We start from the raw sequence: 25,590 nt of genomic DNA on the forward strand, positions 1-25,590 counted from the left end.
GGTCTCGGGCTAGATTGTTTTGTAGACATCACATGAAAGTTCACTTAATAACCAAAAAAATAAAAAATAGAAGGGCCGAATATTATATTACCAGCATTCTTTACTTTTAGATGCAGATCCCCTTTTAAACGTATGATTTGCAAACTCCTGGGTGCACTTATGAGCTAACAATGGTTATGCTCAAATTTATTTTCAATTGACGATGATCCATGAAATTCTTACAATATTTACAAAAAAGTCTTAAAAAAATTGACAATTGTTGAATTTAGGCAAACCTAGGTATTAAGAAACTTAAGGTTTTATTCTCTCTCAAACTAGTTCATAGGAGGATTCTTAAACCATTATAAGGAGTATTATAATTTTATTTTTATCAAATATAGGACATTTTAACACTCATTCCTCACATCTAGGATTGGATATATAGGGTATGAAGTTTGTAGGATTGAACAACTGCAGGTAACTTAACCAGACTGGATATTTATGGGCATTTCAACAATCAAACTGAATAGACTTTATACCATAAGAAAAAAGCAACAAAAGATAGTACTAACATAATAAGAAAACTTTGAAGAATGATTTTAATTGATTCATTCATAAATGACTTATATACAAGTGTGAAAGTAACTAGTGTACATTAATCGAAATATAATTGAAAGTAATGATATTTAATTATGACTTGTGCTATTAGTTTCATGTGCGTATTTTGGTGGATGCAGTATTTGACAAGATAAGCCCTGCAAGGTAGAAGTCGGCAAATGTCAAGTGACCCTATCTTGGGCAAAAAGTTGAAGAAGAGGCTTGGAGGAAGGGCTTTAGTGAAGAAAACAGCAGTTGGTCCTTTGAGAAAATGAGAAGAAGCTTCATAAAATTATTTTGTGATTTTTCTCGAATAAGATGACAATCGATATCCGAGTGTTTGGTTTTCTTATGAAAAATAGGATTAGTAGCAATATATAGGGCGCTTTAATTGTCACACTAGATCACCAATTGTTGCAAAGGTGTAATATCAAGATCATTGAGTAACTAAGTGAGCTATTGGAGTTTGCAAGTAGCAAGAGGCAAGGAAGAAACATTATCTAAAAATTGTCTTGTGTGTATCAACACATACTTCCTGAACTGCATCACTAAATCCAAGTAGTTGTAGTGCAGTAGGGGCACCTTTAACTATCTAAGCACTCTCATAGCTGCACCGTAATGGATCATTGTGGGTTGAGAGAGGAACTGAATTATTGAGTTGCATACGTAATTTTCGATCTTGTGATAGTAAGATACAATAAATGTCCAATAGTCGTCTGTACAAGGTGACATCAGGCAATGGTGCACTATTGTCTTCATCTCATTGTAAAACATGCAACTAGTAACCATCACACTATTTACAACCTAAACCAAACCACACATAGATAGTATAAATATTTTACAATAAGTATGTTCTAAAGAGTACTAAGTTAAATTAAATGTACATCAATTTCTCTTTCCTTATTCTACTAATAAATACATTGAAAGAGAAAAATAAGAAGAGTCCTAAGTAGAAAATAAAAGCAAGCCTGTTTTACAAAATTATACATTAATCTAGACAAGGGTTCATCAAACCGCAACCCTACTAGTCATCACCACCAAATCCAAACCAAAATCTAGCTCTATTTATAATACTGCAACACACACTACACGGGAAATAGGATCTCCACTTTAAGCAAGTCAACCACAACTAAGGGAGCAACAAAGGGTTATCTATTTCTCTCAAAGTTTACTGCACATTCCTTGTAAAAATAACAGATATTCATTATGCTTTAATCAATTGTTTATGCAAAAAAAAACAAAAAATGCGCACACACGAGAAATAAGAGAGTAAAAAACATAAACTATTTCATAAACTACTCTTAATCAATCAATCACAATAACATAACAATTCTTATGTGTTTTTTTTTTTTTTTTTAATTTTCTCAATTGAGTAATTAATTATCCGAAGTACATCAATACTCTTAAGATCCCATATTTACTATGCACATTAATATCATCAATATGTGTAGTCACTTCTTATGTGTATTACTTCCCACCCTTACCAATTTTGATATGCTCTAATATCTTTTAAAATAGTCTAGCATTTTACTTATTATTAGCTACACAAGTTAGTTATGTTTGGTTGCTTAATAAAGACTTTATATTTTATAGTCATATCAATCCTATTTATTCTAAATTTGTCCTTAACATTATTCAACCACTTTTTATAGTTTATAGTATTTTCAATCAATGTACATTTTGAACATTCAAATGACAATAATTTCATTAAAATAATATTTTTTAGTTACTTTTTTTGTTGAAAATTCTTGGAATAGTTTTATATTACTCAAATAAATGATGCTTTAATTAAATAATACTTTTCTGGATTTTATAGTTAGAGCAGTGGTTCATCTTGGAAAAATAATGAAATTTCTATTAGTAACAAATTTATAAACGAGAATTCAGCATTAGCAACAGAAATTTGAAAATTTGCAAGAAAAATTATTAAAAACTATTTTTTATGAAATAGACAGTTTCAAATAGGTAATAAAAATATAAAAATAATGACAATAAATAAAATCAACTAGAATAAAAATCTCCCCCTCCCTTTTAAGTCTTGTTTAAACAATAATTTTTTTTTCCAGTTACAGAGTAAATTACGACAAACCAATTTTCTTTTCTCTTATCAACTTTGAGTAATTTTGAAGCATCACAGGCATGTGCTTAGGGGTTTGTCCCTATTCAATTTGTGTACATCTTATTTCTTTTGAAAAATTAATTAAAATCATTACTTAACACAATCCAAAATTTTCAATCCATATTTTAGTAATTCTTAATGAAATAAAGGAATAAAAGACTCTATATATTCTCAAACTAATTCATTTAGCATGCATACCTATAGGTTATGTGTAATAATTTCCACCCTTACCTTATTTGGCTGGGTTTTTGGTGTAGGTTGGTTGGTTATGCTCCTATGCTTCTAGGAACTTCTCTTTGGTCCACTTTAACTCCCTCCTAAAAGTTATCTGCTAGTAGGATTACCCAAGTTCTTATAAATAATATTCTGTCTCTATTCTTAATAAATGTGAAACATTTTAACACTAGTATCAAACTCCATGTAATTAGTAGTATTCACATAATTATATAGAATTCAGTAGTTTAGATCAATTTAATTGTCGAAATATTAAATAATATTTATTTTAATTTAATTCCTGATGTTACTAAACAACGGATATTGTAGTCATTGAAATTACAAAAATAAAGAATAATATTTTTTTATATTTTAGTGACTAAGTTGACTAGCAAGTGTATATTTAACACTACTGTGATATTTTACTCGGCCAAAAGATCACCTACGCAGACTTATGCAGAGTACTAATCACATCCAAATTATGAACATCTTACGTTTTTCAAATATGTATCCAGCTATATCAGTGAACACTTATTGTGACTAGTTATATTATCTGAGATTTGATGTAAGTTTGATCATGTGAACATTTTAAAATGAGATAAGATATACCAAATGTTATTGTCGAATTCTACAATTTGTCTACCCCTCCCCTCCATTACTGTTTTGTTTGAGTCATCAAATTGACGGATTAAGGGAAAGGGTTATTTATTATAGGAGATTTACTAGCGGAGATCAATCCCTTCAAATATTTTGCGTATCTCAGCAAAAAGGGCACTGTAGACGAAAGTTAAAAGTATTACATGTGCTATTTTACACATTTGGAGAAACTCCTAACTCCAAGGTCTCAATACACTAACACTTCACTAGCCATGAACATGATTGTTACGATGATGGCATCAAGATCATATAAGTGGCCAAAAAATGGGAATTAAGATGATTAGTAATTCACAGTTGATTTAATTGCATCCAATATCTGCATTAGATGAGTGACAGAAGCTTGTATCAGTCAAGACAGCTCTTCGCCACGAGGCATACAAATAAATAAATTAATAATAAATCAGGAAAACAAACAGGTTACCTTATTTTTGGTTGGCATGTAGAAAGGTTCAAAAACCAAAGGAAAAGGAGTGTCCAGACCGCAAATTCTTGCTACAGGAGCCTCTAACTGTAACACAAAATAGAAAGACAGGATTGAGAAATGTCCAGGTTGAAATTGATTAAAGGCATATATATAACCATTTCATTGAAGTTCTCATTGAATCAGAAGTACGAGCAGTTTTTACTCTAACAATAAATAAACCTTTTATCCCTCTAGGTGTTTCGGTGTTTTGGGGTCCAATTGTTCATTCTGGAGGCTTTGATGCTCCAGGGTTTTCTTTTTGTTAAGGGGTTTCTTGTCACAGGAAGCCTTTAGTGACTATATTTCTCGACTCTGGTAAAGTTTTTTCTGTTACTTTTCCAGTTTAGCTGTGGTAAATTTTGTGACTTTTACTTGAAAGCTTGCTGAGAAGGCTAATGATGAACATTACCCTTTTGTTGTTGAGAATAGAAAGAGGAAAATCTGTAGATTAGAATATTCCTATGGTCTGGGCTTACATTTGTTGTATGCTCCTGTAACCCAAGTTTTATATAGATATACTGAATCATTCAAATTAGTGACTCCAACTTTCAAACCCCCTCCACCACCCACCTCCCAAAAAACAAAATTCTCGTGTATTTGTCTGTTTAAACATCTGTGGTGGGAATAACAATAAAAGTCTCTCAAAAAAAAGCCTATTGGAATCAATGCCACACTGGCTTAAAGAATTGGTACATGAAGTTATGAACTAAAGGTTGGAGCATACCCTTGAGAAGCAGCGCTCAACAATGGAAGCTGAGATTTCAGCACCAAAACCTCCAGTTACAGGAGCTTCATGACTAATCTACAAAGTTCATTCAATGCATATTGTAAGGTAATACCAAACCGGGTTATAGTTTTATTCTATAAAATATATTATACTCACAAGCAGTTTTCCGGTCTTATTAACTGAGGCCTCTAGTGTTTCCTTGTCCCAAGGAATTAGTGTCTTCAGATCTATTAATTCACAAGAAATTCCCTCCTGCAGAATTTCATAATATCACAATTTCAATTGAGATGAATATCTAGATTTCTAGATACAAATTGAGTTGTCAAACAGGTAATATATTATCATAGAAATGGGAATTAACATAAATTTCCTTTTACAGAAGTATTATGATTTTGTTCTGAAGTAATCGAATAAATTATGAACAGCCACCAAGTTAAAAGAATACTTACAAAGTCATTAGAAAATAAGACAGGAGAACCAGTTATTAAATGCTCTTACTAGTTTTAGTTAGACTCACAATATATGTAGTTATACTAATGAATTAAGTCAAGCACAAGTATAATACAAAATATTAGTCTCTAACAGAAAACTCAGTATCATAACTAGTTTGGTGCATGGCATTGACAACTGCATTCTGGGTTCATATAATGGAAATCATGATACATATATTTGGTAGGGTGGAAAATTTGATAAGATGATGATTCCAATTCAAGCCACATTACTCAAGTCACAATTTCCTCTGGAAGAGAGGAACGACCATGAAAGATGGAACATAATTAATTATTTTCCTGCTTTCCTTTGGTGTATATCCGTGAAATATCTTCTGCAACTTGATATCTTTGTGTGTTTCTGTCTCCAAGCTATCCCATTTGTCACACAAAACTTTAGAAATGGCAACATATGTCATTTGCCTACATAAAGCATCAGCCACTTTGTTATGACTTCTAGGTTTATACTGTATTTCAAAATCAAAGCCAAGTAGCTTGGATCTCCACTTAAATTGCTCCTCACTTATTACACGTTGATCATTTAGTTAGAAACTTCAAACTCCTTTGGTCAGTGAGTATGATAAAATGTCTCACCCCATAAGATAGTGCCGCCATTTTTGGACAGCCATCACAATTGCCACAACTTCTCTCATACTACTGATTTTAATTGAGCTCTTTCCAATAAAGAAACATCAAAATTATCATCATCAAACCTACAACCCATATCATAAGGAATTTGTCACTAATTCAATTTATCCATGTTAAGATGTCCCATATTGATTAGGAATAGAGCCATAATACTCCTTATAAGGGCTTGGATAGTCCTCTTATAAGCTAGATTTTAAGAGTGAGTTAGGCTCAAGTTTCTTAATATGGTATTAGAGCCTATCCAGTTTGAATGTTGGGTTAAGCCTTTCCCTCCATTGCCATCATTAGAAGTTTAGATTGAGCTTTCCTAAGACTTGGATCATCTCTTTCATGTTGCTCATTTGTTTCATTTCATCAAATTGTGTCTCTAACTCCTGGTTCAAAACAATCTTCTTGCTTCAACTAATTGCACAGCAAGTATTTTCTAACCAAGAACCAGTTTTCTTTCAAGAATCTTGCGCTGGTAGAGCAAGGAAAGAGAAAAAAGATTGAATTGTATTACTAATGAACCTGGTCCTGTACCCAATGTAGGTGCCAACTATTATCATATAATGCCAGAAATATTAGAGAGATCCTGGCAACTCTCGTAGACAAACTTTTTCACTTACAAAAGACACCGCAATTCTCCTAACTTTTGACCTTTATAACAACCATCCCTTGCAAATGCCTCCTAATTATGAGTCAACTGATTGTTTCTCTAGGTTGGGCCTTAACATGCACTGACCCACTCTTCCTTTTCCTATAATATACATTTTTCATTATGGACTTATTGCTCTCACTCACCAAAACCAAAAGTAAAGACAGATATTATTTGCAGAATACATGTTTTAAGCACATTCGGTTGCAAAGCAACATCCACTTACCTTTTCTGCATCAAGACAAGCTTGTTCCATGATAGATAATTGAGCTCCCCATCCAACAAGCGTAATATCACTTCCTTGCCGAATTACCTGAATGCATTTCAATTTATCCGAGTAAATTACAAAGAATAATGTATCCATAGTTTTATGCACAACTTCTTTTCCTTCTTTCATTTAGCATGACTTATGGAGTACCTCTGCCTCAGATAAAGGCAACATGTAATCATCCTCTGGCACTTCTTCCACAGCCAAACGATAAAGCAACTGAAACCAAGAATCCCATGATTAAAATTGAAAAACCCACGGACTATAAATCTGTACTCACAATTCATTCAGGTTCCTCTGATAGAACACAACCTTTGGTTCAAAAAATACTACTGGATTTGGATCTCGTATACAAGATAGCAATAACCCTTTTGCTTGTTGTGGACTTCGGGGGATGACCACCTATATAAGAAACTCTCATGAGGCATTGGGGGAAAATGTGATCAATTTTAAAAAATTATCAATTTATAAGATGTGCTTTGACATTTTTAAAAGCTGATCAATCACATGAAGTGTGTTAAGGAATGCGTTTAGAAGAGTGTTTTACTAACATTTCTCTTATGTAAAAAGGACAGAATGTTAAAGAAATTTGGTTCCTCTATGAGAAATGGGTAATATGCTATAATGCTATAATGCTATAATTCTTATGTAATCTAAAGACAGCCACATATTTCAGAAAGGATTATTTAAATCAATGGGTATGAAAGGGAAAGGATTGACATAAAAAAATGTTTGTTATTCAATAAGAAAGATAACAGGACCTATTGAGCTTTACTGGATTAAGTATACTACTCAACTACAACATACAAAATTCTAGAAAACCTAATATAAATAACATAGACATTAAAGTTTCCCCATAAGTTGGAGGATACAATTTATATGTACCCCGATTGTTAAAATGAACCCAATACGAGGACCCCTAGTGGACTTGGTGAGAATCTCACCTAATTAGTTATTCGTATTGATGCAGCTAGTTAAAATGCAATATTAAAGCATCTTTTTTACTTACAAAATGACAGTCCACTTTCATATATTTATACAATAATAATTGCCATCTTTTCAGATGCTACAGAAATTTAAGCACTTAGTCTAGTATGCTTTTGCAATGACTTACTGCTATTACTCCCCCACCATGATAATCTTCTTAATTGGAATTTTATTAAACACATGGATTTCAACTCTTGCCATAATTCATTAGGCTTAGAATTCAAACATTTTATAGTCATTGAACTGTTAAACAGCACATTGTAGGTGGCCTATACTATTTGAAAAACAGGCACAATAAAAAGTACAGAAAAATAAGGTTCTAATTAACAGACTGAAGTCTATATGTAAGGGCTGCCATACTTTAATACCAGGAACATGGCAGAAGAAAGCCTCAGGGGATTGAGAGTGGTAATGCCCACCATGGCCCACAGCTCCATAAGGGGCTCTAACTGTTAAACCTATAATAGGAATGCATAAAAAATTTTAAACCAACAAGTGAAAGTAGAGAAAAGCCAAACTTCAACACTAAAGCAATGAAAGAAATTTACCACCACAATTAAATTCATTCCCACTCCGGTATCTGAATTTAGCAGCTTCATTGACAATCTGGAAACCAAAATTGGTCAATTACTGATTAAAAGAAGCTCTGACTAAACCAAGCCATGGGGAAGAAAGCATGCCTGGTCAAAAGCAGGAAATATGTAATCTGCAAACTGGATTTCTGCTATTGCTCGATTTCCCTGCCATGTAAAATATATAAATGGGTTAAACTCAGATTTATGAAATGAAATTATTATACCAGATTGTAGTAAGGTTTGATGGTAAAACTAGTAGTGAATTATTTTAACCTCTGACTCACCATGGCTGCTAGACCAATGCCAAAGCCGACAATACCCTGTGAATACCATTTCAGCGTAAGATTTTAGATTCATGATTTCATTGTGCTTCTTAACTAAATCTATTTTGCATGGGAGAATGGGAAGAGAGAAATAAAAGTGGAAGCTCAAAGGCAATGTGAAATACATAAATAAATACCTGCTCACAGAGAGGAGTATTGAAAACCCTCCTTTTGCCAAATCGGTCTGCTAATCCCGTTGTGCAACGGAAGACACCACCAAAGCTTACATCCTCTCCAAAAACATAAGCACTAGGATGAAGTGCAAGAGAAGATAAGGAGATGTCCATAGGATATTTATGTCATACAAAAACAACTTATAATAGAGTAATTGATAGAAGTTAAAGTTGAACATGTAACACAGAAATTTCATATCAATTTCAGTTTGTCAATCAAATTGATATTAAAAATTTAAAAGAAACAGAATTAAAAAAAGATTAAAGTTGCTACAGCTCCATTGAGATTGATATATATATATACATGCATACATACATATGTATGCATGTATATATATATATACATACATACATACATACATAAATATATATATATATATATATATGTATATATACTCTTTAATAGAGTTTGTCCATTCAGCTGCTGAAATTCAGAGCTTCCAAGAGCAACTGTCGTGATAAAAAATCAATTTAGATCAGACTATTCACAACTTCATTAAGGGAGCATTAAGAAGAGCTAATGAAGTACTTACAGAAATAAATATTTGCTGTTTCTCTACATAGAAGTATAGGACCTACATAACCACTACCTCAATCGAAGCCCCTAATCTAAAAATCATGCTTCGAACTAAAAGAAAAAAAAGAAAACTGAAGGAATTGAATGTATGCTGAAATGATGTTAGATACTACAATTCGAGACTTCTTTTTCCCCCACTCTCCCACTCTAACTTCTTTTCTATTTTTGTATGAGATTCCACGGTTGGAACTCCCTGTCACTTTTCAAACTTAAAGGGGCACGATGAAAGTGATACACACCAAAAGAAAGAAAATTGCAAAAACTAAATGATTTATTAGTTACAGTAACTTGAAATTTATAAAAAAAAAAAACCTCCAGAAGACAAGGGGAAAACCAAATGATGAGTCAACAACTCAATACGGTTAGGAACAGTGATAAATCGTCGTTAATGATAAAACAAGTAAATTGAAGGGTAATAAGATTTAAAGTTTTGTTGTGTTTGTGTCTACAAGTATAGGATAAAGCAACATAAATAAATAATGAGACCCACCGTGGATCATTGTCCAAGGCAATGTGAAGAGCCTGATTAATTGCAGAACAGAGGTTCACCTGTTTCAGACCTTTCTCGGAAGCACCCTTTTCAACTGAGGTGGTGGAAAATCCCCTCTGTGAAACCAAAGAGACCCATCTTCCAAACTTGCTCACACACTTTGACATGTCTATCGATGATGTGAGATACCCAAAATGGATATGAACTTGAACTTATCAGGCTCTTCCTTTTTCTCTTCAACTCTTCAACTTCTGAACCTTGGCTGTGTCCCAGATTTGTGGCTTTTAAGTTGAGACAACAACAAGTTCAAGAGTTTTGCATGTAAGGAAAGATGAAAACAAATAAAATAAAAATAAATAAATAAATAAATAGATTGAGAGGAGACTTATTTGGACATTCTACGGTTCTAAAAGAAGGGGTAAAATCTCAAATTGAAAATTGTCTCACTTTGTTGTAAGATTTGCGGAAGAAGTGAGGAGCGATGAATGCCTAACTCAACCGTTGGTAGAACTGTTCTCTTAATGGTTTTTCCAATTAGGATCAGTGAACGAAAAGGAACAAATCCAAACATTCATCACATTAACGCTTCCAAACTTGGTTTCGAGAATTGGAGTTAAAAAATAATATAAAACAGATAAGGTCTGGTTTGTGTTTGAGTCATCGTCTCTATCCAGCACAGCAACCTTTATCTCTCCTAATCACCTGCTATTGTTGGAAAAGAAAAATGTATTTTAATACTAAAAAGTAAGTTAACTTTTTTATTTTAAAAATATAAATAAATAAATATCGAAAGACTTGTGAGCTCAGCAACGACCTTAATAAACTCTTATTATAAAAACAATTTATGATTTTTATAATTTTTAATTATTTTTTTATACCCCGGTATCTTTGATTCATGTGTTTCATATTAATTTATTTTAATAATTTTAGTATAAAATTATATTTTAATCTTATTAATGTACAAAATTGCACTATTAATTAGTTAAAATATTTTATAAATGTAATTTTTATATTATTTACTATAAAAATAAATAATATTATTAATATCAAATTTTATTATTAAAAAATAAGGTAATTTATATCGTTTGTATATTTAAAATAAATTTATAAATTATTATAGTCTATGTTATTTTGCTTTATTTTATTATTAAATCTATGATATAAGTTATGGAATTTTTATATTTTAAAATAAATAAATAAGAAAGTTTAAATATATTTTATTATAATAAAATCTCAAATATATTTTTTATTAATATATAATTTGTACAAGAGTGTGACAATTTTGTAATTTACATATAACTCGCATCATCCTAAATTGACATATGTACATGAATATAGTCGTGCCAATCAAGACCAATGTGATTTATATTAATACGAATAGCCTTTCAAGTTTTAAATTTTGTGTCTTTCAAGTTTTTTTTTTTTTTTTGTCTTTTAAGTTTTAAATTTTGAAAAAGTATATTTTTTCATAAAATATATAACTATTTTATAAAACTCCTAGAAAAAAGAGTTTGAAGCACAAACTTATATAAAAATTTAAAAATATTTTTTAGGTTTTTATGCTTTGTAATTTTTTTAAAAAAATTAGTTTAATTCTTTTCTGCTCCTAATTGTTAGGATATTTTAAGTGATGGCATTATATTATTAAGATTTAATTGAAGTATTTTTTTTTTATTATTTAAAAATTAATCTATTTAAAAAATCATTAATTTTACATCAGTTTAATTTTGAAAAATCATAAATCTATAATTACAATAAAAATAAGTTTGAAAAAAAAACAAAATAAAAATATAAAAATTAATTTTACTAAGATATTTATAAAAAAAAAATTAGAGCTGTATAATTTATATTTATGATAAGAAAAACTATAAAATTTTTAGAAAATAATTTCAAATAAAATTAATAAATTTTTAAAATTTATGATCGATTTAATATTTATATCATGATTTAAAAATTAAATAAATTTATGATAATTTTTTTTATCTCGTATTATATAAATATTTATTTTTCACGGTTTTATAGAGTATTTTGATTAGTTTCAAACTTATTTTGCTAACTAAAAACTTATTTAATAAAAATAATTATTGTTGATAAGATAGTTTAAATATATAATTACAAATATTATCTTTAGTGCTAGTCTAATTTACATATCTAAAAATACTATTTAACGTTACTAGTCGAAAGCAATTTTATTTTTTTTGTCTTTATTATTTTAAATAACTTTTTATTTTATTCCTTTTATTTTTAAAACCTTAATATGTTTACTTCTTTCACATTTATTTTATCAGTAAATTTTATTAAAATATAATTAAATCATTAAATTTTACCTTTTGACAATATAAAATATTAAAAATATATAAATTAATTTATATTGTATCATTTTATTTAATATAAATATTTTAAAAAAATAATAAAGTAAAATATTTATAATTTTTAAAAATATTAACTATTAATTTTAAAATTTGAACTAAAAATTAATAATACTCTTATATGTCATTTTACAATTATCAATTACAATTTAGCTTTTTGTTAGCGTATTCCTTAGTTTAGCCAAACACACCCTTTAACTAAAATGTATATCTGTATTTTATACGAGTAAAAAATGTATAATCAATATAAAAAATTAAAAAAAAGTAAAAATTTAAAAATTAAATTTATAAAATACGTTGATAGTGAAATTTATAAACAAAATTGAATCATTGAAAGTTAGAGTATTCATTTGATTTTTTTAAAAGTTAAGGATGAAAAAATAATAATTTGAAAAAAAAATGTATAAATAATCTTAATGAATTATATTGGAAAGTTAAAAAATTATACTAAATATTTTTAAAAGTTAAAGGATGAATACAAATAAATAAATAATTATTTACGTTTTTGTTCTTCTATGAATATCATTAACGTGTATTAAAATATAATGAGAACTTTAAAAATATTTATTTATATAAAACTAAATTGTAACTTTTTTATGTGTGAAGACTAAATTAAAAAAGTGTCATATAAAAATTAAATTTATAATTTAACTTAAAAATTATATAATAGTATATCAAAATTAAACTCTGATAATATTTACAAATACATTATAAAAATAAAAATTCAGAAAATAAATATGATTGCGTTATTATTTATGTTAATAATTTATTATTAATATAATTATATATATATATATATATATAATTTTCATTCAATATAATATAAATATTCTTATGTAACTCATAAAAAATTTCAACCATATCTTAATACGCATAAATAAACGTTAGAACATAATTATAAGTTTTTAATTGAAATTTTTGTTGTTAAATAAATAATTCTTCATTATTTATTATAAAAAGTAAAATATACACATGAATTTAAATTATCTAACATTTTATATTTTTAATTAAAATGAAGAAAAAAGTTATAGAAATTTAGTTACCATAATTAACCCCTAAATTTACACTTAAAACTAATATTATATATATATACACACATATATAATCAAATAAAAATTACAATAAATTTTATAAAATAATGATTATACAGTTAGTTGATAATAAAATATGTATATAGAGTAGAACAGCTTAAAGCTTATATAAGTTTTTATTTTGATGGTAAATTCTACAATTCCTCGTTGAGGGGTATGTAATGACCTTCCAAAATATAATAAATTTATATTTATATTTAAAGATTTAAAAAAATTATTTTCACATTAATCTTTAAAATCAATCCTTTAAGTAATAAGTTACATTTTAATTATAAATGTATAACACGATAACTGGCCATGGAAGTACATTTTTAAAGTTTTAAATATGATCCTAGAGATTAGAAACTTAATGATAGAAGTACTGTATGTTATACATAGCCTTCAGTTCTACGTTAACTTTCTAGTATTTTAGGTAATCGCTTCAAATTAGAAGTACGTGAAAAGAAATGAATATCTTACAAGTTAAATATTGATGTAGTATATTTATAATATTTTAAAAAAACGTGTTTACATGCTCATATTTTTCTACCGTTAATTTAGTTAAGTTATCTATTACATGTAACATGTCTTTAGTGTTAAAGTTTTATAGAATATTATATTTTTAATGTAATCATCTATCTATCTATATTTTTATATGTAAAATTACTTATAATTACTTATTATTCTATGCATTAAATTTCAAAATGTATAAAAGTCATTTTTATATATGTGACTCCTACTACTTAATATTTGATGTATTAAAATTTAAAACGTAATTTATAGATTAAAATTATATTTTATTTATATTTGTTATCTTTGAATTGTATTTAAAGAATTCTTATTAAAATTTATGGTTATATTAGATTACAAATAGTAACATAAATATTCATACTATAAATTATCTTAAATTATCGTTTATTAAAATTAATTATAATATTTTTTACAATTTACAAATTAAAATTATATCTAATTCATACTTATTATCTTTGAATTGTATTCAAGAAAAATTTATTAAAATTAATTGTTATATTATGTTAAAAATACAATAACAAAATTTGTGTGAGTTAATAAAAAAATAATAATTAATTAAGAAAAAGAAATATTTATAAATTTCTTGAGTTAAATTTTAATTGAAAACAAAACTATATCTTTACTTTAAGTTATATTTAATTTTAAGTGCTATTAATTTAAATTATTTTATTAATTAGTTTAATATAATTTATATTCTAATATGTACTTCAAACACTAAAATATATTTTTGAATTATAAAAACTACACTTATAAAATTATTAGTTTATATTATATATTGTTAAACTAAATTTCTAATAAAAACAAGTTTATATATTTTAAAAACAAGAAAAACAAGCTTAATATAATCTATATTTTAATATAGACTTCAAATAATAAAATGTAATTTGAATTAAAAAAAACTACATTTATAAAATTATTAGTTTATATTACATATTGTTAAGTTAAATTTCTAATAAAAAAATATGTTTACATATTTAAATTATTTTATTAATTAATTTAGTATAATCTATAGTTTATTCCTTTAAATGTAGTATAATATACATTTATTAATTGTGTTAATTTAGTATAATCTATAGTATAATTTTCAAGAGAGAGTTGTGCTTACTACTTTAAATGATATTGTTAATGATATTTATATTATAAACATCAACAAAATATTATAGAAGCTTTGATGAAATTGACAAAATAACTGATAAAATCACAAAAGCTTATATATCTCGTATAATTCAGGAATACTTTAAATTTAATGGATTCTTCCATTGCTTGCAACTCAAAGAAAAAATGTCAATTATGCTACCTAAGAATATCAATCTCGTATTAGGAATGTACAATAGAACAAGACCTCTAATCATGCGTTTAGGAGAGTGGATAATTAAAGCAAAAATAATTACAAGAAACAACATTGATGCCAAAATACTTATTTTGCGTTTAGTTTTGATGGCAAGTAACTATAAGTGACTTTTTCTTTTAAGAAAAAAAATATTTTCAATAAAAGTAGGTTATGCAATGACAATAAACAAAAGTCAAGGATAATCATTAAATTATGTTGGATTATATTTGACAAAATCTCTATTTAGTCATGGTCAGTTATACATTGTATTGTCTAGAATAATGTTAATAAAAAAAATAAAATTCTTATTATTGAAAATGATAACAAATATATAGGATATACAAAAAATGTTGTGTATAGAGAAATATTTCATAATCTTTCTGAGTGTAATTATATTTAATATAATAATTTTTTATTATATATATTATTTCAAAATAAATTTATTTAATTAAAATAAAATAAATCAGTGCAACAAGCATATTTACTAGTTAATTAGTAAACTTTTATGTCTAAATAGGAAAAGATGGTTTTATGAATAATAAATAATTATTTAATGTAATAGATAATTACTGGGTACCTTTATGTGTTTTAAATATGAGGGTTTTTGACAGAAATACAACTTTTTCAATGCAAAATTACACGTGTCGCACAAAATATTGTTTTACACATATGTCCTAAAATTGGTACTCCAAAGTCGATTGAAAATGGTTTTTGAACATTACAGATCTCGATTAAAGTTGATTATCGTTTTGGCCATAAGAAGTCGATTAAAGTCGACTTTCGTACTCCATTGAAGTCAATTAAAATCAACTTTCCTGCTCCAAAGGAGTCAATTGAACTCGACTTTCGCTGCTCATTTCTGGGTGCAAAGAAGTCGATTAAAGTCAACTTGCAGTGTAAAGGAAAAACTATTAAAATTGACTAATTTTACACACCAAACTAGAGAGAGAATCGAGACCAGAGAGAGTGAGATCAGAGAAAAATAGAGACAACAAAGACAACGGAGGAAGATGGATAACAATCTATATCGACTTAATTTTATTGATAATATTGCAAGCAAGCTATTAATACAGGTAAATTAATTTTTAAATATATTTAGTTAAATTATAATTAAATATTTTTGTATTTAATTTAATGTATTATTAATTTTGTAATTATATATTTAGAAAGATGTGTAAATGTTAATTATTATATTGTAAATTAATTTGAATTGGTTGTTATAATTATAATTATTATATTGAGGAATGTAAATAAAATTCTATGATATTAATAATTATGATAATTTATTTTGTTATTATATAGAAACCTCAAATTTTGAAAAGTATGTATTATAATATGATGGTTGCTCTAGATTCAAGAATGGAACCATTTCTTAGGGAGATTGATTTTTGGCATGTTGCACAGTGACAATCACGTCATAATGGTTAATTAGATTCCTTAAATAATTTTGCAATATAGAGCAAACCTAGGTTATCTCACAAGGACACAAATTCATTATGTTTCCAGTTTTAAACATACAACAGTGGTTAGATTGGGGGGTTTTGTAGTTTTTAAGAATTTAAATAGAAACATAAATTGAAATTGAAATGCATTAATGTGAATAAAAAACAATGACAACCAAAAATATGAATTGGCAATAGAAATTAATTTGCAAGAATCCTGAAAAATGCAGTAAATCAACAATTAAATTGAAATTGAATTAAATCAGTAAATTGAAACCCAAAAAATGAAAATGAATTAAAACCCATAAAACAGAAACGAATTGAAACCTAGAAAATGAAAACAAATTGAAAGAAAAACGCAGATTAAAACGAATGCAAATTAAAACAAACATGAATTAAATCAATTAAAATGAACACAAATTAAAACAATTAAAATGAACACGAATTAAAACCAAGAATCACAGACACGAACTAGGATTACTATACTGAATTTGCCTAAATCTCAAATGCAAAAGAAATCAATCAATCAATCTTATACTGAAGAATACAAATCAAATTTAATCAAATTATCCATGCATAAATCTTCATCAAGAATTGCGAGAAAGTGAAAAGACAAACTCAGAGCGATCAATTAGTCTCGTAATCCACGCTTGAGATGAGATGACTCGAGATTCAACCATGTGAGAAAAGAAAAATTGAAAATCGCAGCAAAATCAAAAATTGAATTTTTTTGCGAAATCTAAAAAGAGGCAAGTAAATGATAACGAAGAAAGGTTTTCTCTCAAAAGTAGAAAAGTCTTACAAAAATGAAATTATGAAAAGAGAACAAATTTTAAAATCAACCTTTTGACCCCTATATATACTGGTCTTAAATGAGACGGAAATAAATGGGCCAAGGCTGTGCCGTAAGTAATTACAATAAAAACCCTAACTATAAAAGTTATGTTTTAAGTCTGAATTTCAAAAATCCAAACAGCACAATCCATATGTCCAAATTGAAGCCCAAGAAGTCATGAATCCATTACAAAAAAAATCAGTCAAAAAGGATATCTACGAAAAAGGTTATGGCCAAAATAGTAGACAAAGGTCAGAATAGAGAAAAATATGAAATATAAAATAAAGATAATAAGTATTTATAAAAACTCCAATTTAATGCAAAAACATGCTAAATGAAAGAAATAAAAAAGGCAAAGGTATTTTAGAAAATGTAATAAGACTATAAATATGAGTACAAAATACGAGTCTTCAAATACTCCTACACTTAAGCTTTTGCACTCCCAAGCAAAAGAAAAGAAAAGACAACAAAACAAAATAAAACAAAGCAAAATTTTTCAATGGATCCTAAATTGAAAGTGATGTGGGCAAGAAAGAAAATGAATTCATCAATCAAAGCATGAAAGAATAAAAAACAATCAAGAATATGTTCCAAACATAAAAATAAAGAAGAACTTCAATCTAATTAAATCATGGATCACAATTGGCAAAAATTCTCTCAGGGATATGTGTATCACTCATTCTCTCAAGTGTATAGGTTAGCATTTTCACTCAAAGCACATCATGAAAGTAAGCACAATCGTAGGCTTGAAGAGCTTCTAATTTCCACTATTTGAAACACATGCATCAAAAGATCAATAGGACTTTTATTAAGCTTGTAATATGGCTAGGGAAAGGTGGGATGAAAAAAGGTATACAAAGCTAAAAACCAAGAGAAAGAAAGGCAATGAGGAATGAGTTAAAAACAAGTAGAAAGATACCTAAAATTCAACAACTAAAATTATGTTTTATTTTTTTTAACTATATACACAGCTTTTTGTTTCAAGCTACTTTTTCAATGATAATGCATCAAAATTTTCTCAAATAAGGCACATTGTAACATAATACCCCCACACTTATTTTTAACCAACTCCCAAAACAATTCCAAAGCTCATCTAATCTCCAAGGTTGGGTGAATCATGGTTTTTCAGGTTACATGGCTTGTAATGAGCTGCAAAATCATCAAGAAAGGGTTAACAAGGCTCAAAGGGGTAAACAAGTGGAATAAATGCAAGGTGAGTAAATTTGGCTAAGTAGCTAAAATGTGAAAGGAGGCCTAAATCATATCAAAAGTGCATGTGAACAAATAATCTCAAAAAGAGTCAAGTTATGTTCTAGAATACCTATAGACATGAGTGAATCACACAAGAAAGAAAATAAGCTCAAATCTTACTAAGGTAATTATTCTACCAATCATTGATCGAAAATCTAATTATCATGAAAAACTAGCTAAACTCAAATGCAAGAAACAAATCTATCATGTTATGAAAATCTCAACTAAGAATGACAAATAAAAAGTTGCTCACATAAATGAAATCTAAAGGCAAGGGAATCCAATGAAAAATATGCTAAGGAAGACTCTATACTAACTAAAACAAGATTTCTAAGCCAATGCAAACAAAAGTGTAGACTAACACACTCCCTCCACACTTGTCCCAAACATTGTCCGCAATGTGGAAATGGATAGAAAATGAAAAACACATGAAAACAGTTCAAATAAAGTGACAAGGCATGCATTAAAAACTAAAGGAAAGTATAATGAAAAGAAACAAAATAAGAGAAAAGAATGCTCCAAGTGCCTATGTAGACACTTCCTCCATCATAATAGGCTCCACTAAGGATACGTCAACTATGTTTTGAGCCTTTTCCATAGGTTTGCTTTACTAGAATAGTTTCAGCTGATGACCATTAACTTTGAAAACTCTGTCAGTAGCTTCATCCTTAATTTCAACTGCACTATGGGGAAAAACATTAGTAATCACAAAAGGTCCATCCATCAAAATCGAAGCTTACCTACAAACAGTTTCAGACGAGAGTTAAACAATAACACTTTTTGTCCTATAGAGAACTCCTTCCTCAGAATTTTTGTGTCATGGAATTTTCTGACTTTCTCTTTATACATTCTAGAGTTCTCATAGGCTTGCAAGCGTATATCATCAAGCTCCTAAAGTTGAAGCTTCCTTTCTTTTCGAGTCTGCTCAAGTGTCAAGTTACAACTCTTCACTGCCTAATATGATCTATGCTCAATTTTCACTAGAAGGTGGCATGCTTTATGTTGTTAAAATTCTCTGAACACTAGCAAGTGCACTAGGAATTGCAATAAGTAATGAGTAAATTTAAGATCAGAATATCATCTCCACAGAAAATTAGGAATTCAATTACCAATTCATAGAACAATCACCATTTGAGCCATACGAATTTGGAAAGTATGTAACATAGGAAAGCAATGAACTAGAACAATACAAAGACTTAAACTTGCAGTAAAAACAGAATATGAAAGTTGTGATGAAATGAGATAAGAATGAAGAATAGTTAGAAATTTACTTCACAAGAATGTCAATATTAATTCAATTATACTTCTGAATATTCGAGCAATTGGTTAATTGACAATCGGTTTCACATATAACTAGTCAAAGGTTAATCCCTTAACTATTGACCCTAACAATCCACTAATCCCCCTTAATCCCTTAGGTGAAGTTCAATTTCATGTTGCATTAAGACTTAGAACTGTAGGATTGCAGAATTAAGTGTACTTATCCCTAAGAAACCCCTCATTCTAGTTGTTAATTCAGATCAGAGAATCAAATCCAATTTCCATTGGCAAATGTTCCTCTTTGATTAATCAAATGAATTTCCATTCAAAGATCACATAAAGTGCAGAATTAACAACTCAATTAATCCAAAAACTCAAAATTTAGAAGCAAGAATCAAATCAATACATTAATTCGCGTTCCATAAACTCCTAATTATGAAGAATTACACAGACATTGTGACAGAGAAAGAGAAAGAAGGAGAAGAAGAGAAAAAACTCAGAAAAGTCATAGCCACGAGCTCCAATCCAATCCCTCTTCTTGAAGCTTCGAGGTTCGACCCCACTCCTCTCACTCACTCTTTCCCAACGAGAATCTAACAGAAAAAATGGAAAATGAACCGAAGACCCCGAGTTCTGAGCTTACAACATGTATTTATAGAAATCCTGATTCTGTGCGTTGTCACTCTTGCTGATAAGAGTGGTCACGCAGACGCTCATGTGGTTTCTGGAAATTGGAACTATCACTTTTGCTATTAAGAGTAGCAATGCAAGAGGTCGAAGTGTTGTGCGTAATCACTTTTATGAGTAAAAGTGGTCACGCACAACTTGTCAAGTTGAGGGCTCTCTGGAACATCCACTTTCAATGATAAAAGTGGTTACGCAGAATACTCTGAAATTTTGCCTTCTTTGGAACGCTCACTTTCGCTGTCAAGAGTGACCACGTAGAGCTCGCTGATATTCTGCCTTCTCTGGAACGCTCACTTTCGCTAATAAAAGTGGTTATGCAGAGCCTTCTGAGTCTGAGACTTCTCTAGAACACTCACTTTTGCTGGTAAAAGTGGTTACGCCTAAACTTCACTTCTTCCTTGAGCTCTGGAGTGATAACTTTCATTGACAATAGTGATCACGCCCAGCCTGCATTCCATTGTTCTTGTGTTTTGGAGTCCAGAACTGCCATTCTTCCTCTTCCTTTCCATTGATATTCCATTTCCATGAACCTTGCTCAGATTATTTCTACAAAAACAAGCATAAATTTCACAAATGTTAAGCTAACTACATAATAAAAGAAAACCTTCAATCATTCTATTTTTCTAGTTTTTCTGCTGTTTCTTACATGTTTTCCTTATCAAATGGGTTAGAAATACACTAAAATATAAGTCAAAATATGGATTCATCACTACCCCAAACTTGAATTTTTGCTTGTCCTCAAGCAAATCAAACTAACCAAGGGTAAGTTCCTCCATTTTCAAAATTCAAAAACTGCTTATTCAGATTTTTCCAATTTTTAATTCTGTGTTTTCTGCAAAATTTTCAATCAAGTTGTTCATCCAAATACTCATCATGATATTCATACTGCATAATCATCATTGAGTAAGAATTGCTATCTAAGTTCATATATTTCATCAAAATTCATGTGAGCACAATTAATAAACATGATCACAGCTCACTTGGAAGGGTTTCTCTCATCACTCAACAGTGTTTGGGTACTGTTTCTCTCTAAATCATCAATTTCACTACACTATACCATATGCTTGCCCATATTCTCAATCTCTCTACTTAATACAGTTAATCACACATCTAGAGAACTTTTTCAAGTTATAACATGGCTAAAGTCAAGGTAGGTGTTGAACAAAATGGGAAACAATATATGCAATTTTAAAAGATCAGAGGCATTTTGAGTGAATGACTTTAAAACTAGCATGAGACTGCACTATTTCTCACTAATTCTCTCAATTATGTATCACACAGCTTCATTCATGCAGTAATTCTACTTTTCCTTTCTTTCTTTTCTTGCTTTCATTCACTATTTTCCTTTTCATTCCTTTTTCTGCAATACTTTGCTGCAGATTCTTCTTTTGAATTCATATTTTGCTCTTTCCACCCCAAACTTAGAACATTGCTTGTCCCTAAGCAATTAAAATGTGGATGTCACCCCAAACTTATTCTTAAAACTCATTCTTGATTAAACTCACTATGCCTCTTTTCATTTGAATGGTAAAATTAGTTTTTCAGCAAAGCTTATAATAAGGTAATTTCAAGAAAAAGGATATTAAGCTCAAAGGGGTGACTAACACAATTAAGCACAAGGAAGGCATTTAGGTTAACTAGGCATAGTCAAACATGGCCTCCATCATATATGTGAAAACTGTAAATGGCATATTCAATCAAGAAACCAGGCAAGTTCTAAAGGGTGTAGCAAATTATGATTAATCACACATGAAAAAGAAGCATGCAGCTCAAGTTTCACTAAGGTTAGTGACATGTTAATCAATGAACTCACATTTCACTTTTCAGATTTATATTACCTAGTGGCAATCCTGCCTCATTTTGAAAATACAAGAGTGATTTCATTGTGAGAATGGGAAAAACAAATTAAAAAAAAATAAATCAGAATTCACAGAATTATTAATTGAAAAGCAATTGTTTCACAAAAGACAATTCAATATGTATTCTACTATAAGTAAAATTGCAGTGTATTATGTAGCTAACTCATGAATCAAGCGGTAAAGAATAACCCCCTTTCATGACAACTTATGCATATGTGAAAATCCATTGTGTGTGAGTGCTATGATTGTGACATTCTCTGCACAAAACACCAAAATTCCATCAATTATAAAAAAAAAAGTAATTAAAACTGCAAAATTCTAAAATGAACAAAAACTGAACTTCATTACAACTAAATATTAAGATTGTTCTATAACTAGCTGCATTTACAAAAATTAACTGCTAATTGCTAAAATTTACAAAAGCTAAAATTAAAAACAACAAAATTAAAATCCTAAACTATTCTTCTGCTCCATACTCCTCCTCTGAGGTATCTTCCTCTTCTTCTGATTCTTCTTCTTCTTCCTCCACCACCTCTTCTTCTACCACTTCTTCCTCTACTGGCTGTGGAATGTGTGTTTTATAAACTGGTAAATCCTTAAAACACAGAGGATCGTAAGCACTGGGCATCTTCTGCCAGATCAGGTGTGTGGTACATCTCCTCTTTAGTCATTCCCAGCTTTTGTCCAATGTTGAGCAACACACATGCCAACATCATTGTTCTAGCTTTGAGACTACTGTGCAGCTCAGTTTGTCTTTCAGCTAGCTGATTTTGTTTCTCAGCCATCAGCTTCAATGCATCTTTCATCAGCATTGGTTTCTCCTTTTTGTATTGGGAAGGAATGGGAGCTGCAGAGGTGCAGGAAGTGGTGGCATAAATTTCTTTTACCATAGATGCAGAGATGGGAGGTGCAGCTCTGATCTTCTCTTAATTTTCCCTAAACTCCACTCCTGCATCTTCACAAAGCAGTGTGATGATTGAAGGAAAGGCCAGAGAATCCCTCCTTGTCTTCAAAATATTCAGGATGCACTCACTTATTATCTCCCCCACATCAATGTACATATCCGTTACTATTCCAAACAACAACTCAGCCCTCTTCATTGCCAAGGTTGAGCTGTGTTTTACTGGCATGAAAGAGTTCAGGATGAACATGCTCCATACCTTGGCAAAAGGTAGCAAATTCTTGGTGATTATACATTTTGGCTTCTTGGCCTGATTCAACTTCCAAGTTGTGCCTGACCTGCCAATTTTGTCCAAAATCTGTACATAATCAATATCAGGGCTTTTCCTGTCAGGCTTGTGATTTATTATTGAATAGTCTATAAAATTTTATACTTGTTAAATGTTAATTGAAGGATAATTTGGTATTAGAATAGATTTAGATGGAGTTTGGAATTATTTAAAAAAAAAAAAGTGAACAGTACTGTATGAACAGTGCCGAATGAACAGTAAAACCACTTATGAATAGTGCAAACTGCGTACAAACCGTGTATGAACAGTAAAAACTGCGTATGTACAGTGACTGCTGACGTCATCAGTGACATCATCATGACGTCATGGCTGATGTCACATACGCATACAGTATGCGTGCACAGTGTTTCTGGCATGAATAGTACCCTGAACAGTGTTTTCGACGTAAACAGTAAGGCGGTTAACAGTGTTTCCAGCGATGAACAGTAAATTCCGGCGGTGAACAGTAAATTTTGAAAATTTTCTATAAAAAGGGGGGCTTCACACGAAATTTTCATTTCTTCACTCCTATCCAAGGTTCTCAAAGATTCTAAGGCCATATACTGCCATTTTCTCCCATAATAAACCCTCATAAACTTAGATTTCTCGCTAGATCTGAGATTCTAAGTCTATTCTGAAGGATTTGAAGTAAGTTTCTTTAAGTTTGAAGCTAGATTTACTGTTCATTTCTCTTCTCCTTCTCTTTCTCATAGAAGTTCATGGTGTTCTTAGGAGAAACTTTGTTCTAAAGCTAAATCTTCGGTGAATCTTGCTATAAAATAAGTAATATTCGGTAGATCTAGTGTAAATCATCGTTCTGAGGTAAGGGGAGCTTACTTTAGCATATAATCTATGTTTTGGACGATTGATATATTATTACAAGAAGTTTTGATATGAATTTTGATAGATCTTTTGAATAAAAGCTATTTTCTAAGCTATAACTGTTGTTAATTGATTTAAAATGCTGAGATTTTGGCTGATCTATTATAAACTTGCCTTAGCTGAGCTGTTAAAATAATTTTGGCGATGTGCATCATGCTGAGATATATGTTTTGCATCATCATAGAGCCGAGTCACATGTTTAGGTGGGTAGACGTGTAACGGTAAGTTCATGCTGAGCTGTTGTGCTGTGTTGTCTGGATCCAGATACCAGAATGGGTCGCTCCCGGACCGGGTCGGTTCCTTCTGGATTACTTAGGCTGTGAAACCAGTTGGAAACCGTTTTCATGCTGTGCATTAAATGGGCTAGAAATGCATGGGGCTATTGCTGTGAGAAATATTTTGCTCTATATATATGATTTTATTTTATTTTTGTAAACTCACCCTTGCATCTCTTTCTATGTCGTTGTGTGCGTGTGTACTACGATGATCGTACGATGGTACGTGAGCACATGTAGCATCTACTTCACAGGCTGAGGGGCCAATGAAGAAATGTTAGAAGCTGGAGTCAAGTAATATTACATCAAAACCCTTTTTTCTTATATTTTGAGACCTCAAGTAGAGGGAGCTACGTAGTATAATGTTGAGTATTTTGAATATTATGAACTAAATGTAATATTATGTTGTTTTATTGGATATTTGTTGTAAGAAACTTTATTTTATTTTGAATGAGAAGTGAATTTTATGCTTATATTCTCTATTATTTATTTACCTTAAATAAGTATGTAATGTAGAAATAATGTTCTCGGTTCCTCATAAAAAGGGGTCGTGACATTTCCTGAATGAGCTGAAGTCCAACTATGCAGGGTGTCTTTCAGCATTGATATTGGCAAGTGAGAAATCTATCGTCATCGCTTTGACCATTGT

At 29.7% G+C, this 25,590-nt stretch overlaps 1 protein-coding gene across 2 annotated transcripts; it reads right to left on the reverse strand.

Annotated features, from left to right (window-relative positions):
* Positions 1-3,477: 3,477 nt before the first annotated feature.
* Positions 3,478-10,625, reverse strand: LOC113860151 (2-oxoisovalerate dehydrogenase subunit beta 1, mitochondrial-like). Of its 2 annotated transcripts, XM_027492816.1 has the most exons (14): positions 10,369-10,625; positions 9,922-10,202; positions 8,819-8,930; positions 8,643-8,678; positions 8,464-8,523; positions 8,332-8,389; positions 8,144-8,241; positions 7,109-7,198; positions 6,947-7,015; positions 6,755-6,841; positions 4,912-5,007; positions 4,753-4,830; positions 3,987-4,073; positions 3,478-3,881 (listed from the first exon to the last, which is right to left on the reverse strand). In XM_027492816.1, the coding sequence occupies exons 2-14, from the start codon at positions 10,086-10,088 to the stop codon at positions 3,846-3,848; spliced, it is 1,074 nt and encodes a 357-aa protein (XP_027348617.1). In that variant the 5' UTR covers positions 10,089-10,202; positions 10,369-10,625; the 3' UTR covers positions 3,478-3,845. The 2 variants fall into 2 exon arrangements, with proteins under 2 accessions (XP_027348617.1, XP_027348618.1); XM_027492817.1 differs by lacking the exon at positions 10,369-10,625 and having other exon boundaries at positions 3,634-3,881; positions 9,922-10,213.
* Positions 10,626-25,590: the final 14,965 nt, after the last annotated feature.

The sequence above is a fragment of the Abrus precatorius genome, unplaced genomic scaffold (genome assembly GCF_003935025.1).
Source record: "Abrus precatorius isolate BTA unplaced genomic scaffold, Abrus_2018 Scaffold2, whole genome shotgun sequence".
In the NCBI taxonomy this organism is placed as follows: Eukaryota; Viridiplantae; Streptophyta; class Magnoliopsida; order Fabales; family Fabaceae; genus Abrus; species Abrus precatorius.

What these genes read in the sequence shown, in the direction of transcription:
- LOC113860151 (XM_027492816.1), bottom strand. Translation starts at nt 10,088, where the DNA reads ATGTCAAAGTGTGTGAGCAAGTTTGGAAGATGGGTCTCTTTGGTTTCA. An exon ending in ATACTCCTCTCTGTGAGCAG is followed by an intron (nt 8,679 to 8,818) that starts GTATTTATTTAT and finishes TGGTATTCACAG; the next exon opens with GGTATTGTCGGCTTTGGCAT. An exon ending in GAATGAATTTAATTGTGGTG is followed by an intron (nt 8,242 to 8,331) that starts GTAAATTTCTTT and finishes TTCCTATTATAG; the next exon opens with GTTTAACAGTTAGAGCCCCT.